Source organism: Diabrotica virgifera, chromosome 5, assembly GCF_917563875.1.
Source record: "Diabrotica virgifera virgifera chromosome 5, PGI_DIABVI_V3a".
Classification (NCBI taxonomy): domain Eukaryota; kingdom Metazoa; phylum Arthropoda; class Insecta; order Coleoptera; family Chrysomelidae; genus Diabrotica; species Diabrotica virgifera.
Genome location: NC_065447.1, coordinates 164,258,517 through 164,277,867, shown reverse-complemented (window position 1 = coordinate 164,277,867; position 19,351 = coordinate 164,258,517). Strand labels below are relative to the sequence as shown.

Below are 19,351 nucleotides of genomic sequence, written 5' to 3'. Positions count from 1 at the left end.
ATAAAACGAATAAAAGATACTGATAATAGCAGGGAAAATGGGGATGGGAGGCCGCTTTCCTATAAAATCACCGGACCGCTTGAGAAGTTCCAGCACGCCACTGTTAGGAAGTTTGATCTTATGAGCATTATAATCTTTTGGTAATTATCTAAACAATAAGCAGATCTTACCTAAGTAATTAGTAAGCAGAGTCATAAGCCCAAAACCAAGGAAAACGAAGAAGAGTTGTACCACTCCGGCTGATTTTCTGTCATGTTGCTGATGCCATCTAGCTCTTTCTCGAGGTAATACTTCACTTACAGTTACATATAACAGTGTGCCGCCAGCAAGTGCCTACAATGTACAAAAAAATGTTGATATACATATATGAAAAATATTCTGTACTAGAGATCAGAGATCCAAGAGGAATAATTGTATGTATGAATCATTGAAAACCAACAGCATCATATACCATGACCATGAGATATTATATGCTTTGCCAACAACGGTCTACGCCAGAGTGACCCTATCTCCCGAATACTGTTTAATCTAGCGTAAAAGTCAAAACGATGTAGGAACGATGTATGAGGCATTAATATAATCCCAAGAGAACGGCAGTTCTCGCCAGTGGCGCACAACCCCCCTACACGCGACACTATATATACACGAAATTTTCGATTTTCTAAATCTGACTGAATTGAAAATTGGACCAAATCCCACCTTAAATTTCAGGAAAAGACTCACCCATCCATTTTGGTCCAAGGGTGTGGATTTTACGGCCCTTCCTATTTAGGGTCTGTTTTTCGTTCTCGTCCCCAAATCTCCCAAAAATTTCGAAAATTTAAGTCCGACCTTTGCGGCTTGTGATAGTACTGATCATTACATTTCCAACGCATGTCTAATTTTGAAAATCGGTTAAACAATTCAAAAGTTACCGAGCTCAGAAATATGACTAAATTTCTATTTAAAAAAAAAGGAAAATGTGGATATGTATGTATGTATGTATGTATGTGGAAAAGTTAAACCGATCTTAATCTTTTTTTCTGTGTGTTGAAGAGGGGGTCAGGGCCGATTCAGAACCGGTATAGTTTGTGACTTTTGACCAACCATAAGCTAGCTATAGGACTTGGTAGGTGCAAAACGGCATATTTTTTTGGGGGTATATATCTTCGGTTCAAGAAGAGAAAGGAGAACCACAAATACACCAAATCAATAGTGTTGAGTGAACCTTTCAAATGGTGTTTAAGCCGTCAGGATCAGACGTACAAACCGCTCAGTATAACCGAAAAATTAAACTTTGAAAATTTTGGTTTTTCGACAATTACTCAAAATTTCAATCTACGAATTGCGCCAATAACTGAGCGTTTGTAGAAGGATTCTAGGCGCATCCGACGGTGTATACCTCATATCCGGGAAAATTCGATTTTTTAAGTTATAGGCTTCATAAGTATGATCAAATCTATTTCCTATGGGAAAAATAGTTTTTCAAGCTCAATAATTCCTGTAATACCTTCGGTTATCATACTTGACCTTAGATGCATCAGATACTGCTTGTCAATACGTTTCAAACTCATGTTTAGTGATCAAAATCGGTTGAGCCGTTTAGAAGTTATTAAGCTACAAAAGTATAATCCAATTAACCATTATCCCCGAAATGGTTTATGTAGTTGTAGTGGTTACGACGCTAAATTTGATCGGGAAACGGACAATCCGAGTGCATTTACCGGCCATCCCAATATTTTTTTTAAATCTATTTCGAATAGAAAAAAAAATTTAGTGTATATTCGATGGACACTAGACCATTTTTGGGAGATAATGCAAGGCGACCATTTATAAAGCTTAACGTGTAATCGAGAAACATTACATTCAACTTCATACATTTAATTAATAAATAACTTTGAAAAACTTCTGATACACGAATAAAAAACCGCTAAACGCCGTAAAAACGAGTGGCGCATACAATATTCCAGCTACAAAAGATCTGATATGAATATTACGTGACGCGAAAATGTATTTTCATTTTAATGCAAAATAAAATTCTACTTTTATTTTAAAAGATTTTTTCATAAATGCGGGTATACATATGCGCTCTGCTCGGTGTGCGAGCCGCTCGCGCGCAGCATATTTGTTAGAATAGTACGTGTTTTCAAGTGGCACACAAACGGCTCGCACACGGCGCACCACGATCTAACTTCTGTCGGCTTTTCAACAAATGCTTTGATGGTTCCCAATACGTATTTGCGAGTGGTTTGTTGGTTTTGGGGCGCCTGAGTTGAATATTTGTTAGTAATGGAGTGGTCGGAAGGAAATATCAAACTTATTGATGTTTACCGTGGAAAATGAAAATGAGATGATGACATTGAATATATTTAAACATGTTAGCTTGCAACCCCCAACTTGCAACCATCTTGCAACCAACTTACAACCAACTTGCAACCAACTTGCAACCAATTTGCAACCAACTTGCAACCACTTGCAACCAACTTGCAACTCAACTTGCAACCAATCGGATTGAAACCAAACACTTCTCGATGAGAATAGGAGAAGCTACTCCCGACGTCGGCCGATATCGGATCTGATATGATCGGAGAAAAACGGATCCAATGTATGCACCCACATTTAATACTAATTATCTACAATTACTAAATGTTCGTAAGTTTCCTCTGGATCGCGGAAGGTTCGTCAAAATGAAAAATTTTAACGAACATAACCGCGCCACGAACGCGCGGCGCTCACACGGCGCGGATATGTATCTCCGCCTTTATATTTGCTAAATTTGAAGTAAACGCGTCACAAAATAGCTTCAAAATTCAAACTGTATCAAAGTTACTCTTTTGTGACGAGTTTTACTTCAAATTTAGCAAATAGCATGAAAAAATCTTTTAAAATAAAACTAGAATTTTATTTTGCATCAAAATGAAAATACATTTTCGCGCCACGTACCTAATATTCCTATCAGATCTTTTGTAGCTGAAATATTGTATGCGCCACTCATTTTTACGGCGTTTAGCGGTTTTTTATTCTTGTATAATATGCTTGCATAAAATGGATCTTGTAATTTATAATACACTCCAGCAAAAGTAAATACATGGAGATAGCACGACACCGCGAATTCTACAGACACTTGTTATCCGCTGAGAGCGTTAACTATGATTATGGATGTTAACTAACGTCGCGGGGGATGATCATATGTGTATGCTTTATATATCATTTACAAAAACAAGAGACCATTTAAAATGTTGCTGTTAATTTTGTGCTAATCTATCAATACATTATTAGAAATTTGCTATAAATACTCTAGATGGTAGAAAATATCTGATATATCTAATACATATACCGGGTGGTGAATCGTAAAACGGGCCATAGGAAACTCAATGTAAAATTCTAAACTGTTGAATTCCTGCTTTCGTAATAATTTTACATCAAAAGTTATGAGAGAATATTTGTAGAGGATTGAAATATGTATTAAAAACAGAAGTTAAAATTGTTCTATGATTTAAACGCGTTCCAAAATTTTGAAAAATATAATACATTTGCCACAGTAGGTATGTGTGTAAAAGTTAGGCGACACGTTACGATATAACTGACTCAGCTACTCAGAACACTGTTGACTGAAAAAACCATCTTTGTTATTTTCTCCTCAACTGATGGTATCTTATCAACTTTATTGTTTTTTAAACAATAAATGATAAAATAAAAAAACTGACAGTTCAAATATGGTTAATATAAAACTTCATTGTGACACATTATTGCACTGTGTGTGGCCTAATTTTGGCGTAATTCTTTGAAAATGTATTATATTTTTTCAAAATTTTTGAATATGTTTAATTCGTAGAACAATTCTAACAGTTGTTTTCAATACAGATTTCAATCCTCTACAAATAGTTTCTCATGTCTTTTAATGTAAAATAATTAGGGAAGCAGGAATTCAACAGTTTAGAATTTTACATTGAGTTTCCTATGGCCCGTTTTCCAATTCACCACCCGGTATAGTTTAAATATAGAAAAATACGTCGTGATTTTAATTAGGGCTGACAGCAGAAGTGTGACGTCACGACTAATTTCATTTTAAAACATGGTTTAATGGGTTGTTAATGCAGCCCGATCGCCCGTCTTCGCCCTTCCTCACTAACAATTAAAAAAATATATTTTAAAAAACATGTCAAAAATTCTTGGGGAGACCTGATAGAAGAAGGTTTGAACTTGAATTTATGTACTTGATGATTACAAAAATGACATTTTTTACATATTAATATAAATATAACAATTATTATAAAAACAAAGGTGCCCGATCTAATTTTGTTCTGACTATAATTAATTAATAATTAAAAATTACTTTTTTTATAAATTAAAAAAAATTCGACCCCGGCAGATATTATTTCAGATTTTTTGGATCATACTAAACAAAAAGATCCGTTGTCATTGTTCTCTTAACCTGATCGTTTTCGAGTTATAAACAATTTAAAACTGAAAGAACGAGAGATGACGATTTTCTAGTTTTTGATCCTAGAAAATCGTCATCTCTCGTTCTTTCAGTTTTAAATTGTTTATAACTCGAAAACGATCAGGTTAAGAGAACAATGACAACGGATCTTTTTGTTTAGTATGATCCAAAAAATCTGAAATAATATCTGCCGGGGTCGAATTTTTTTTTAATTTATAAAGAAAGTAATTTTTAATTATTAATTAATTATAGTCAGAACAAAATTAGATCGGGCACCCTTGTTTTTATAATAATTGTTATATTTATATTAGGCATATATTTTAATATATCATTAAAATCAAGATTGCTATGAAGGTATGTTTCACAAATTGACAATTCAATTTTAAATCAAATTTTGAACTGGTAGACATAGACATGGTATAGACTAGGTGAATTTAATAAGAACTGTTTATAATATATTTATTTAAAAAATAATACCTATATTTGTATTGATTTAAAAAAATATTATATTATTCAAATGTTGAATGGGTTGCATGTGAGAGTTCATTTTGAATGAAATAAAAAACAGACCTACTCTCAATCATTTATTGTTTCCGACGGCCGGCTTCGCTCTCTAAAGTATGCAGAGCATCTTCAAGTCAACGGTTACAAGTCACTAAATGATTCGGTTACAAGGAGCTACTTCCTGAGTATTCATTAATATGATATTTTGCTGTTAATTTGCTGTTAAGCTAACGGGATATGGTGGAATAGACGGAGAATGTTGTAAAGGTTAACAAGTTTATGGAAATTGGAAATTCTTGAGGGTGATGAGATAGTTGGTGAAATACAACCAACAAATCTGTGCCAGTTATTTTGTTTGTGAAGTAGACTAAAGTGAATGTCATATATACAATTTTAATATGTGATGGTTTTAAAGATTTTTATTTCTATTTATTAAAAGATTTTTATTTATATTTATTAAAATACTTCTGTTTATTAATGTATGTGTTAGTGTAAGGCTGACAACGTTTGGATCAAAACGGGTTGGTTGATATCTAATATGTATGTTAACTGTGGACGTGCAGCTGTAACCCAAATTGTTAAGGTCAATACTCCTTGATGTTCTAATGAGAGGAGTAGTGGTCGCATAAGGGTGAAAAGTCGGAAAGCTTAAAAATTGTAGCTAAATGATTGTATTAGCAGTCATATAATAAAACAATAATAAATGTGAATTGATAGACAACAATGTAGGTACATGAAACTGAGATATAAATTAAAGGGGGGGATAATAGAAAAGAAAAGAAAAGAAAAGAAAAGAAAAGAAAAGAAAAGAAAAGAAAAGAAAAGAAAGGAATTAATATTCAGTTGAAAGTAATTGATTGTAAATTGAGACTATGTTTTAATGATATAAGCAGTGAAGGAATTTTATTAAACTATTGAATCAGATAAAAGAAAGGAATAATAATAAAAAAAAATTGGCGGTTACCTACATTGTGTTTAAAATTCGTCAATAAATAAGTAAAATCCCCATTAAAATTAAAACAAAACACACAGGACACAAGACGATACAACAAATAATGTGGGAAGTGAAAATTGATCAGAAAAACTGCATTTGTTTAACTATGTTAATTTATTAAATATATTAAATATATATAAAAATATTTATTAAAAATCTTTTAATAAATAGAAATAAAAATCTTTAAAACCATCACATATTAAAATTGTATATATTATGAGATTCACTTTAGTCTACTTCACAAACAAAATAACTGGCACAGATTTGTTGGTTGTCTTTCACCAACTATCTCATCACCGTCAAGAATTTCCAATTTCCAAAAACTTGTTAACCTTTACAACATTCTCCGTCTATTCCACCATATCCCGTTAGCATAACTTAAGCAAGATATCATGTTAATGAATACTCAGGAAGTAGCTCCTTGTAACCGAATCATTTAGCGACTTGTAACCGTTGACCTGAAGATGCTCTGAATACTTTAGAGAGAGCGAAACCGGTCGTCGGAAGTTACAATAAATGATTGAGAGTACGTCTGTTTTTTACTTCATTATTATATTTTCTTATTTTTATTTAAAAAATAAAATTATTTAGATTATTGGTAGATAAATTGGTTCTTTTATGCAACAATAATGCATTGCAAACCACCAATTAAGATATGAGAGTTATAATTACGAGTCTTCAGATATTTTTAATATTATAGTTCACATAATTAAAATTTAATGGAAATGGGAAAATATATATGTATACTAAAGTTGGCATTATGTCTACCTACTTGTAATATAGGCATTGCAACATTCTTAAACCCTCCAGGAACATCTGATACAATCATTCCTGCTATTATACCAGCAGCAGACCCCACCGAGAAGATAAGAATGTAAATAAAGTGTCTTGTACACGAAATTAATGGGGTAGATGATAATTCTACTCCTAAACAAAATGAAATCACCAGTTTATGGGATGCTACAGCTCCCAAAAGCAGCAACACCTAAAACAGTAAGTGCATATTAAATTATAAAATTAATATTGTTAATATTATCAATCTACCTATCGATACTATCAGATGAACGATAAAATACCTACAAGAAACTGGTATTGCTAACGATTTCCATAGTTTTTACTGTATTCCTTGGTTTATCCGCTCTCTCCAGTTCTATCTTTCATGCCAGTCTCCTTCTTGCAAGTATCTTCTTTCTATTCCTTTGTTTACTTCATCTCTAAACTATCCTCGTGGTCTTACTCTTTCTTATTAGTATCTGACCCTATTCTGTAATTCTGTGTATCCAGTGTACTGAGTTAATGAGACTATTACAATTCTTCTTCTTGTGGTGCTATCTCCTTTAGTGGAGGTTAGCGGCTACACTGACATATCTGTATCTGTCCAATGCGGCTCTAAACAAAGATGTTGAATCAAGGCCGGTCCAGTCTCTGATATTTTTAAGCCATGAAATCTGACGCCTACCAGGACCCCATTTTCCTTCAATATTCGCGCGAGGCATAGTCCAGGGTAATAAGGATTTTCTCAGGACACTCAAAGATCCAGGTAGGTGACTACTTTTTTAATTTTTGTAGACCTGTAGGACGAAAACCTACTTGTTTCCTGCCTAGAGTTCGCGACCGTTTTTTAATTATTAACAATTTATTGCAAAAATCGCCATTTTTTCGATTTTTTGCACCCTATTCAAAAGCTAAGCAATTGACATAAAACTACAAAATTTAATTTTTTAGAACATTGAAAAACCTTCAAAATACCGATTTTTGAAAGTTAAAAAGTTAATTCGTTGCTTCGCAAATTGCAAAATAAATGAAAATCGATATTTGTTAATAACTTTTATTAAATTCAACTTAGAATTTTAGGGTTTCGCCCAAAGTTGGTTATTTTGGTACTTAACAAACCCTCAAAATTTGAGACCGATCCATTAATTAGTTTAAAAGTTATTCTATTTGTTTATCCCAGAGACATTTATTTTGCAATAACATAAGACAGGAAATAATGAACATTGGGCAATTCTGAGTATGCCAAACGAAAGTAGAAGACTGATAATATCAAAATGTATTAAAAAAAGATAAAAAATTAATCAATATAATCAAAAATCCTAATGCCAAATTTTTGAAATTTTGTATGTAGTTTATAAACATTTAGAATAACTTGACAAATATTGTCCGTAGGAACAATCTTTTTATATATTCGGAAAGCTAGTATTTTAATACAAATTTTCAAATAAAAAATTTTTGCCTGGGTTCATTAGGGACAAAGTTAGCCATTTGTTTTTTTTTTAATTCACAGCTAATTTGTTTATAATAATTAAGAAATTTCATTGATGCCATTTTAAATAATGGAATTTGTATTTTTTGTTCAAAAAATTGCATAAACATTGTACGATTTTTCGAAATTGTAGTTCAAACGGTTACTAGGGGGAACCTACGAATCCAACGAGTTAAAATACCGAAAAAGCAATTTCAAACTAATACAATTTTCTGAATCTCCGGATCAACTCAATGGATTTTCATCTTTTTTTTTAATTTGAATGTAATTTCTACGTACATTACAAATAGTATAAGAGCTGTGAGACATTTTTGAGTACGTATTTTAGGCAACCTGAAAATTTTTCAGGTGACTCTTCTATGATAGCCTAATACAAAAATGCCGGTCTGGCTGGAGGGTAGCGGTTATTTTCCCCAAAAATCCCCCCCAAATTTAAAAAAAGAGTAAAAATTTTTTTACAAAGAAATATCATTGATATGACTTGAAAGTAAATTTAAATATTCAAATATAAAGAAAATAAACAGACAAGGCGATTTGAGGGCGATTTTAACTCTGCAAGATACTTGCATGGGCGCCCCAGGATTATTTTCAGGGGGTGCATCTGAACTTCAGAAGATTTCATCTGAATCTGTACATACTACTAATGAGTATAAAATATACAATTATACATGCATACCTATGTACATTCCTTCCGGACAGGGAGGTGCAATTGTTATTTTGGCAGGGTATTTTTTAATTTTAAATATAAATATTCTAAAAAAGACACGTTTTTTTTGGTGACATTATCCAATTGCCATGTGATCAAACAAATTACGCGTGCATATAAATGAAACCACTATAGGTAAGCAGCAGTGTGAGAAAGAGCTTATACCGATAGCTGTTTGCGTCCTCTGTTGTAGCTGAGCGAGTCCGTTCGCTCGAGAAAAATCACATAACCTGGCGATATCCATGTTGTTGTTTCTCGAAACGTTAGAGTAATTATTATATATTATAGTTTTTCAAGTAACTTTTTCTTAATTAAAGAAAAATAATACGTACTATACAATAGATTTTGCAAATATGATAGAAAAAGACAAATTTATTATTATAAATATATAGGTAGAAAAGTATAAAACTATAAACTAAATTAATTCTGTGTCCGAATCTTGTACTTCTTCTTCAAATTTCTAATCGGAGCTTAAATGTTCATTCTCATCTTCTTCGTCAGACTCTCCTCGAGACTCAGATTCCTCTTCTACATGATCTGTAAATACTTGTAATATGTATTTAGAATTAATTAAAAATAATCTGTGATTAATTAATTAAGTTGCTACGTATTCTCTGTCCTTTTATACAGAGTCGAAGCCTGGACAATCACGGGCGCATCTGAAGAAAGACTTGCCATTGTTGAGATGTGGTGTTATCGAATAATGTAAAAAATATCATGCACACAACACTTAACACACAGGGAAACATTAAGAAAGATGAAAAAGGCAAAATAAGAAATACTCAACACTATGAAGGAAAGAAAAATGAGCTAAAATAAATATACATTCTCTTCTTCTTCATCAGACTCCCCTCGATACTTAGATTCTTCTACCTGATCTGTAAATAGTTGTAATATGTATTTAGAATTAATGAAAAATTAATTAGTGGTTAATTGATTGAGTTGCTACGTATTCTTACTTATATAACCAATGCTTAATACTTTTCCTTATATAACCAATCACATCACGTTTTTTATTTCTTAGTATATGACCAAAGTAGCTCATGTTTCTTTCCTTCATAGTGTTGAGTGTTTCTTTTGCCTTTTTCATCTTTCTTAATGTTTCCGTGTTTGTTACGTATTCGATAACTCCACATCTCAACAACGGTAAGTCTTTCTTCAGATGAGCATGTGATTGTCCAGGCTTCGACTCCGTATAAAAGGACGGAGAATACGTAGCAACTAAACTAATTAATGATACAACTATTTACAGATCATGTAGAAGAGGAATCTGAGTCTCGAGGGGAGTCTGACGAAGAGGAAGAGAATGAATATTAAGGCTCAGATGAGGAGTTTGAAGAAGAAGTACAAGACTCGGCCACAGAAATAATTTAGTTTATAGTTTTATACTTTGTCTTTTTCTATCATATTTGAAAAGTCTATTGTAAAATACGTATTATTTTTCTTTAATTAAGAAAAAGTTACTTAAAAAACTATAATATATAATAATTACTCTAACGTTTCGAGAAACAACAACATGGATATGGCCAGGTTATGTGATTTTTCTCCTGCGAACGGACTCGCTCAGCTACAACAGAGGACGCAAACAGCTATCGGTATACGATCTTTCTCACACTGCTGCTGACCTATAGCGCTTTTCATTTATATTCACGCGTAATTTTTTTGATCACCTGACAATTGGAAAATTTCACCAAAAAAAAAACCTGTCTTTTTTAGAATATTTATTTTTATTATTAAAAAATACCCTGTCAAATAACAATTGCACCTCCCTGTCCGGAAGGAATGTACATACATAGCTATGCATGTATAGTTGTATATTATATACTTCTTAATAGTATGTACAGATTCAGATGAAATCTTCTGAAGCAGATGCATCCCCTGAAAATAATCCTGGGGCGCCCATGCAAGTATCTTGCAGAGTTAAAATCGCCCTTAAATCGCATGGCCTGTTTATTTTCTTTATATTTGAATATATAAATTTACTTTAAAGTCACGTCAATGATATTTTTTGTAATAACAATTTTTACCCTTTTGTTTAACTTTGGGGGGGATTTTTGGGGAAAATAACCGCTACCCTCCAGCCAGACCGGCATTTTTGTATTAGGCTATCATGGAATAGTCAGCTGAAAAATTTTCAGGTTGCCTAAAATACCTACTCAAAAATGTCTCACAGCTCTTGGACCAAAATATGCAATTTGTTTATAAATTTATTAATTAATATTCAGTCTAATTTGTTTAAACAATTCTTGAAAAAATATTTTTTACAAAAATCTATGTTTTTAATCATAGTATCATTAATGATCATACAAAAAGTTTAAGGTCACTTTAATAAATAAATTATTTTTATTAGATAATTATTTATTGAAGATAATTTATTTATTAAAGTATACCTTAACTTTTTCTATGATTAATAATGATAGTCTGATTAAACACATGGATTTTTGGGAAAAAATTATTTTTTCAAAAATTGTTTAAACAAATTAGATTGTTTATTAATTAATAAATGTCAAATTGCAAATAGAAAAATTACATATTTGTAATGTACAGAAAAATTACATACAAATTAAAAAAAGAAAGATCAAAATATATTCAGTAGATCCCGAGATAAAGATATAGAAAATGATAGTAGTTTTAAGTTGCCTTTTTTAGTTTTTGAAATCGTGCATTTGTCGGCTCCCAGCTCCCACTTCACTTACCACGACTAGTCGCCAACTGAACAACATTTTTAAAGATTCGTGTAAAATACCAACTTTTCGAATAGGTAAAATGATTTTTTCTACGGACAATATTTTTAAAGTTGTTCTAAATGTTTATAAACTACAAAATTTCAAAAATTTGGCCTTAGTATTTTTGACTATATTAGATAATTTTTTTACCTTTTTTTAGTACATTTTGATAATATCACTTTTCTACTTTCATTTGACATACGCAGAATTGCCTTATCTTCATTATTTTCTGTCTTATGTTATTGCAAAATAAAGGTCTCTGGGATAAACAAATAGAATAACTTTTAAACTAATTAATGGATCGGTCTCAAATTTTGAGGGTTTACTAAGTACCTCAATACACAACTTTGGGTGAAACACTAAAGTTCTAAAGTAGTTTTAGTAAAAGTTATTAACAAATAACGATTTTCACTTATTTTGCAGTTTGCGTAGCAACAAATTAACATTTTAACTTTCACAAATCGGCATTTTGAAGGTTTTTCAATGTTCTAAAAAATTAAATTTTGTAGTTTTATGTAAACTGTTTCGCTTTTGAATGGGGTGCAAAAACTCGAAAAAAGCGCGATTTTTGCACTAAATTGTTATTAATTAAAAAACGGACGCGAACTTTAGGCAGAAAACAGGTAGGTTTTCTTCTTATAATATAGGTCTACAATAACTAAAAAAGTAGTCAGCTACCTGGATCTTTGAGTGTCCAGAACATGGTCTATTTCCAGCTTATTACCCTGGACTTACTTTTTGTTCCTCATTATGTGTCATTGGTACCTAACTTTTCTAACTTTGATGATCTTCAGCAGCTTCTTATCTGTACCTATTCTCCTCAGGACATTTTCGTTGGTGGTGTGGGTTGTTCAAGGTATTTTCAAGATCCTTCTATAAAGCTAGAGTTCAAATGTTTGTATACTAAATTTACATTCAAGATGCAGTAGAAATAAACAAACCAAGACTCGTTAAATGCTACTAGGAGCACTCCCGAATCATAATTTACAATGTATATACTTTGTAAATCCCAAATCATGATTTCCAAAGTTTATACATTGTAAATTATGATTCGGGAGTGCTCCTAGTAGCATTTAACGTGCCTTGGTTTGTTTATTTCTACTGCATCTTGGTTGTAAATTTAGTATAGCTTGTTCATTAGCGCAATGTTGAGCTTCCATTCCAGGCCTTCGATCCATATAATAGTAGGTATGGGCCATACATAGCAATTCAGAAAACGACATCTAAGCCTTGATATTAATGGCACTGTTACAAATAAGCTTTTCATTTTGATAAAGTCTGACAATTACAATTACTGAGTCATAATACCTAAATGGTCTCAAAAATAACAGAAAGTCGGAAGAAATCGAAATAGCTGCAGAAATGCTAAAAAATATAAACGAAGATCTGCAAAAAATAATGTATAACATTATCAAGAAGATACGGGAAGAGGAGAATATTATGCCAAAGCACTGTGTACATGATGTGTTTATACACTGTGTTTATACACAGATAAATAAATAAATAATAAATAAATAGATGTATCCTTTGAAGCTGTCGACAAATGCACATGAACAAATCAATTGTATTACACGAAATTTTTCATTAAGTGGATATAAAATAAAAAAAAAAGTATAAAAAATATGTCTGGCAGAATAATTAGCAAACATTATTGCACAAAGATGTAAAATATTTTTATGTTTCGAGGGAGATGAACATCTGAAAGTAGTTCATGAAAAGCACGTGGCTACACATAAAGAAAACTTGGGGATGATGAGTATCAAACCCTGAACACTATAAACTTACACAAGAAGAGTAGCTGCGACATAATTATAAAAGAAAAAGATCCTTTGAGACAATATTCAAGAAAAATTAGATAACATTTTACGAGCAACAGATTGGGCCGATCTCCGGACACTTTCGCGTATAGGTAGATAAATAGATATAATATAATATTAAAAGAAACATTTACTTAACAATTATTTATGTTTACCTTTTCTGGTTTCGTCTCTAATCCAACAACTAACCCTTCCAGCAACTCGTGTATTGAAAGAGCAACTATAAGTCCAAAGTTAGCAGTCGGGGCATTATGGCAAGGCTCTTGATGGCCAACGTGGCACAGCTGAGATGGTTGCTGATCACCAAACAGTGCACTGTCACTTCTAGTTCTATAAAAAGATGGATTATAGGGTGCGGACTCGGCATGTAGTAGATTGTGTCTTTCAGCAGTGCCATATGATGACTTTAGCTGTTGTGATTGTCTTCTGTGGTGGTCATGATTGTGACCATGGTTGTGGAAGAGATTTGCTTCCTCGGAATCACCGTAGAAGTAATGAACTATCTCATCAATTATGTAGAGAATAAAAAAACCGCAACAGTATAAAATTTCGGCATAGTTTTCATATTGCACTGGTATTGATTCTCGTACCTCTGGTAAAATATGTACTACGGAAGTTGCTAGCAGTACCCCAGCACCAAAACAAAGTAAACTTGATATAAACAAAGGCCAACGTCGTCTTCCTTGTTGAGCGAAACAATTTGGTACAACCCCAACAAACAAACTCGAAACCCCCAAAATAATAGCAGAAAATAACTTTGACTGAGATAAATTCATTTTGATTATGTAAAAGAGAGAGAAAATACAGCAATTAACGACACATCTTGGTGTTAAATGCTATTAGTACTGTCATTAGGTTAAAGTTATCGCTTAAGAAAAAGTCCTTCATATCAGTTTTACAACAACTCAAAAAGATAAGGCTTTTTTCATCAACACACATTATCAAGCATAACCAAATTAGAACAAGCATAATTATAAATGTAAACAATAAATTGAATGGACTTTTGTATTTATATTGGAACATTCAAATATTTAATAAGTATGATCGATTTAGGGCCTTATGTGACAATTGAAATAATGAATTAAGATACTTCAACTGATAAAAATATTGTTTTTCGTAAATGTTCCTTTAATATTTTCCACAAACAGGTCAAGGATTATCTTACTAGATTAACTACCGCAATTAAAGCACTATAACCGTAATTTGGAACAAACAGGGAATTGATCATACAGTGAGGAACGCATTTATGGAATACAATTATTATCAAGTTATAAACCTAACAATGAACAAGAAAGAACGAAGAATTGTATTTATAAAATACCTTATGAATCGAACATTTTTATTGAGGTAAAACATCAAGACCATTAAACGTTAGAATAAGTGAACATCACTCTTAAGCGGCCCCTAGATGCTCAATATTTTTGTCAATATATTGCACAATATTTAATATTGTACAATATATTGATCGTCTGTAGATCGCATTGGGATGATTACAATGGCACGATGTTTCTAGATGTTAAAGGTGCGTACGACAATGTCAACTGGTTCATTCTACGGGAAAAAATTATACAATTAAAAATCCCCCAAGAAGTTGCTAACACCATTATGAAAATTGTATATAAACAAACAAGTAGGACTCAGAGGATGTGATGGCTGTCCAGTGAAATATCAAACTGCAAATTTAGGTTTTCCACAAGGATCTATCTTTGCAGCACTACTCTTCAATATATATACCACTAATTTACACTCCTCCATATCTAAAGCAACTATGATACAATATGCCGATGATTTTGTTGTTTATACACGAAGCAAACACCTCGATGAATGCTTCAATCGTTTAAACTCCAGCACAGAACTCTTTTTAAGATCCATAAATGATTTAGATTGCCAACAAGTATCTAATAAAAATAGCAAAAGCGTCTAGTCCATTTACTGACGGGTTTTGCTGTAAATTTTAAAAAAATTTGCGGGGGTGAAAAAATATTCCTTTAAAAGTCCGGAAATCAATCCGACTAATTCTAAGTAACTTTTGTTCCACAGTTTTTTCAAGAAGTCAATACTTTTCGAATTATTTGCGAGTGAATGATCATTTTTTATAAAAACACGCTGGACAGAAGGACCGCCCGAGAACTTTATCGTACCGATCTATTATCGTTATCGTACTAGATACTAGCATTCTATAAAAATAGCAAAGTTACTCGTTATTTTGATATTTTAGAAACACCTTGTATACTTGAAAATATTTTATGGTTCTACGCATCATTAATTCCTACATTTGAGAAAATGTTCGATGCCATATTTCGGGGACACACTATAGATGTATAGATTACTGCATAAATCAATAGAATATTAGTCATACTTTCATTTCAAATTAGTTCATTTTTCTGAGAAATTAATAGTTTACAATATTTGCATTTCATTCTATTTCTATTACGCCAGTCAATGCGCGAGATTAAGAACAAGATATTACCTCCGAATTCTATCCTACTGAATGGATTTTAATGGAATTTTGGGAGTAGCCCAATCTCCTGATTCAAAGTCTATCCTATATACTATGGCGCTTTTATCATGGGGGCGGTTCCCACCACTTTTCGGGGGTGGAACATTTTTATTTTCGAATTACATGGAGAAAAAGAAGATTTTTAAGTAAATTTAAAAATGCATTCTATAATTTAATCACATTTTTTACAAAAACCATTCATTTTAAACCCGTTCAACTTTTTGAAAGTAGAAATAACACTATATTAAAAGGCATTGCAGAAGAAAAACAATGCATTTAAATTCTGGTGGACGAGGGGTTAAATGTATGTACTTTTCATTTTTCCTTTAAGTACATTAGTCATATATTTTTTTGCACCATATCTCGCTTAGTTTGAATGTAACCGGCATTTAATGGTGCTCGTTTTAAAGGCCTTTTCAAACACTACAAAAGGCGTTGGTAGCATTATACACCTAAAACCTACCGATCCTCTGTTATTTCAAGTTGAATACACCAATTTGAGCATGCACCAAAAAACAAACTCTTTTCACCTACCATATCTCTTTTTGTATTATAAATAGAACATTTACGAAGGAACGAATCTCTTTGTTATTTATAATCTAAAAAATGTTTTATATACAAGTGTTTTTAGTTCGATGCATAGTTTTTAAGGTATTCACAAAAAACCGTCCGAAGAGGTGTCATTTTTCAATGAAAATGCCAATTTTCAACTACGCATAACTCAAAAAGTATTGAGTTTCTCAAAAAAAGTATAGACAAGTTTTTGCTTAGAAATAGGTTCTCTAGCCACTTCCGTGCTTATTTTGACCAACAAATTTTCCAACCCCTTGAAGGGGTGGGAACCGCCCCAAGATAAAAAGCACCATAGTATATAGGGTAGATTTTGTTTCTTGAGCTATTCCCTACTTTCTGTGAAAATATCAAGTACATCGATGTAGTAGGATGGAATTCGGAGCCAAATACCCTCATTGACTGCCCTATAATAATGTTCTGCTATGATCGCGTGAGAGAGGACACACACAAAATTATAGCAAAATTTCTATTTACTGTAACTTTTCGAGTTTTTGAGCTATAGCAACGAGCTTTATGTCATTTGAAAGGTAATTTTGCATTCTTTCAAAATATGCAAAAATATACAGGGCGTATCTGAAAAACTTAAGATGTTTTTTCATTTCCAGTTCAACCGGAAGCCACATTTTGGGTAAAATTTATTGTGATAATAGATAATAAAGTATCATATATGTCTGCAACATTTTAAATTTTAGTTTTTATTACAAAGGAAGTTACGGGCACTCGAATATTTTTTAATAGAAAATTCATATCCCCCCTCCTATGGGGAGTTAAGAAATCTGACTAATGTCATTCAATTATGGATGACAAAAAGGATATCAAAAATATATCAAAAAATAAACAAACTTAAGACCCCTTAAGGCCTTAAATATAGGCAACCCATAACTTTTTCTGAAAAACGATAATATTCTTCTTATAGCCCATCTTTAGGCTATATAACGACTTTTTCAAATTAAACTTATCTTAAACAAGTTTTTAGGTAGGTAGGGAAATGTGTCGGGTGGGCGGTCGGCCATGTTGGCAGCTATTTTGAATTTGGAAATGTCAAATTCCGTATTTGTATTTACCTAACGATGAGTTAACTTTGAGTTAAATTTCGTTCGTTTCGGTCACAATTTGCAAAAATGGGCCCTAAATAACCCCCCTATTTCGGCCCCCCTTTAAGAGGTTTTTTTAAAAGCTTAGTTTCTCGACAAAATCCTCTTAAACTTACTCATACAGAATTTCATCGAAATCGGTCCGGTAGTTTTTGCTGGGCGGTGGCGACATACGTACATACTTCCGACATGTTTTTTTATTTGCTTTTTAGACTCAGGGGGACTCAAAACGTCGAAAAAAAGTGAAATCTGAAAAAAAAAATTTGCGCGATCCTATAACTTTATCTATTATACTATACTACGTATATAGTACGATAAAGTAAAAAACACGTTTTAGACGGTTTTTATATACCTAGAGCTATCAAAAAATGAAAAAAACCAGTGTATAGGTATAAGAAGTCTGTACACCCATTGAAAGAAGCGTTGTAAGTAATGAAAAGTAGGTTCTTATTCGTCAAACTCCAAATCGAATATTTCAACATGAAATATCCAAAAATGAAGCACTTTTTGAGGAAAACTTATCACAAGTTGTTATAAAGTGTTTAAAAAAAGCTTATTTTTGTTTTTTACGCTTGGTAAAAGTTGGTTCCTTTTATTTGGTAATAAAAATTGTAAAAATCGCCCTCTAATTAGCATCCAACTGAAATTAATCATTTCTGCTTCACAAGTTTCTGCTTTACTTTTGTATTGTTTATAATATGATGTGTAAGTTTCATCAGTTCAAAGTGTTCATTTTTGAAACAAATTTATTTTAAAGTATTTTTTTTTAAGAAAATAAAATACCTTTTTTTAACTAACGTAAACATTATTAGTGATACTAAAAGTATCACTAATAAAAGTAAAAAAATGTAGGTTATGCTTTTCTGAATATTGGATTTTTTGTTAAGACAACTATTGGTTAAGATATGCCTGTTCAAAATTTGCACACACTCGTGATTGAGTGACTCGTTCAAGCCCTTTTAACTACATCCTTTTTAGTGCAGTCACTGAAGGTTTTCACCTCCGATTTCGTTGAACCTCCATCGATTTTCATAAAAATTGGTGAGTAGTCAGAGGATATCTCAAGGAACAAAGGTGACATTGTGCCAACTTGCGGTTTTATCCTGGGGTGGATGCCACCCCTTCTCGGGGTGAAAATTATTTTATTAAAAATAATACCATAAATCTATAGAATGACAAATTGTAAGCAAAATTTGTTATATAAAGCATAAAGCTATTAATATAAATCAAATTTTTTGAGTTATTAAAGATCTAAGATTTTATGTTTTCATAAAAGAATGCATGTTTTAACGATGTTTTTCAAGTATAACTCAAAAACTATAAGCTTTCACAAAAAAGTTATTATTACCAAAATTAAAGATAATAAAAAATTGAATACACTCCTCAACTTCGAACTTAAAGAACTAAATTATTGTTAATTCAGAGTGAGTTATGGGTAATTGAATGTATATTTCCTTCTAATAGCCACTTTACACCATGCAACTAATTGCGCAATTAATTGCACAATTTCTTGCAGCAATAGAAATTGCATCGTGTCATACGCGAATTGCACAGAAAAGCTGCAACTTCTTGCAGCAATTTCTTGCTGCAAGAAGTTGCAGCTAAATAGAACATGTCCTATTTTTCATGCAATTTTTTCTGCAATTTGGTTATATTTTTAGTAACTTTTAAGGCTACACTGTTTGTTTTGATGTTTTGATATTCTGTCATCCTAAATTTCAAACTAAACAATTTTTGACAAAACTAGAGGA

The 19,351-nt window shown here is 32.0% G+C and overlaps 1 protein-coding gene across 1 annotated transcript in view; it reads right to left on the bottom strand.

Moving 5' to 3' along the window:
* Positions 1 to 14,294, bottom strand: part of LOC126885200 (zinc transporter ZIP1-like) — a 41,062-nt gene extending 26,768 nt beyond the window's left edge. The window contains exons 1-3 of the mRNA XM_050651649.1: positions 13,589 to 14,294; positions 6,694 to 6,906; positions 171 to 333 (exon numbers count right to left, since the gene is read on the bottom strand). Of these exons, the coding sequence (XP_050507606.1) occupies positions 171 to 333; positions 6,694 to 6,906; positions 13,589 to 14,209 (997 nt within the window). The 5' untranslated portion in view covers positions 14,210 to 14,294. The remainder of the gene's footprint in view (positions 1 to 170; positions 334 to 6,693; positions 6,907 to 13,588) is intronic.
* Between the last annotated feature and the right edge of the window lie 5,057 nt (positions 14,295 to 19,351).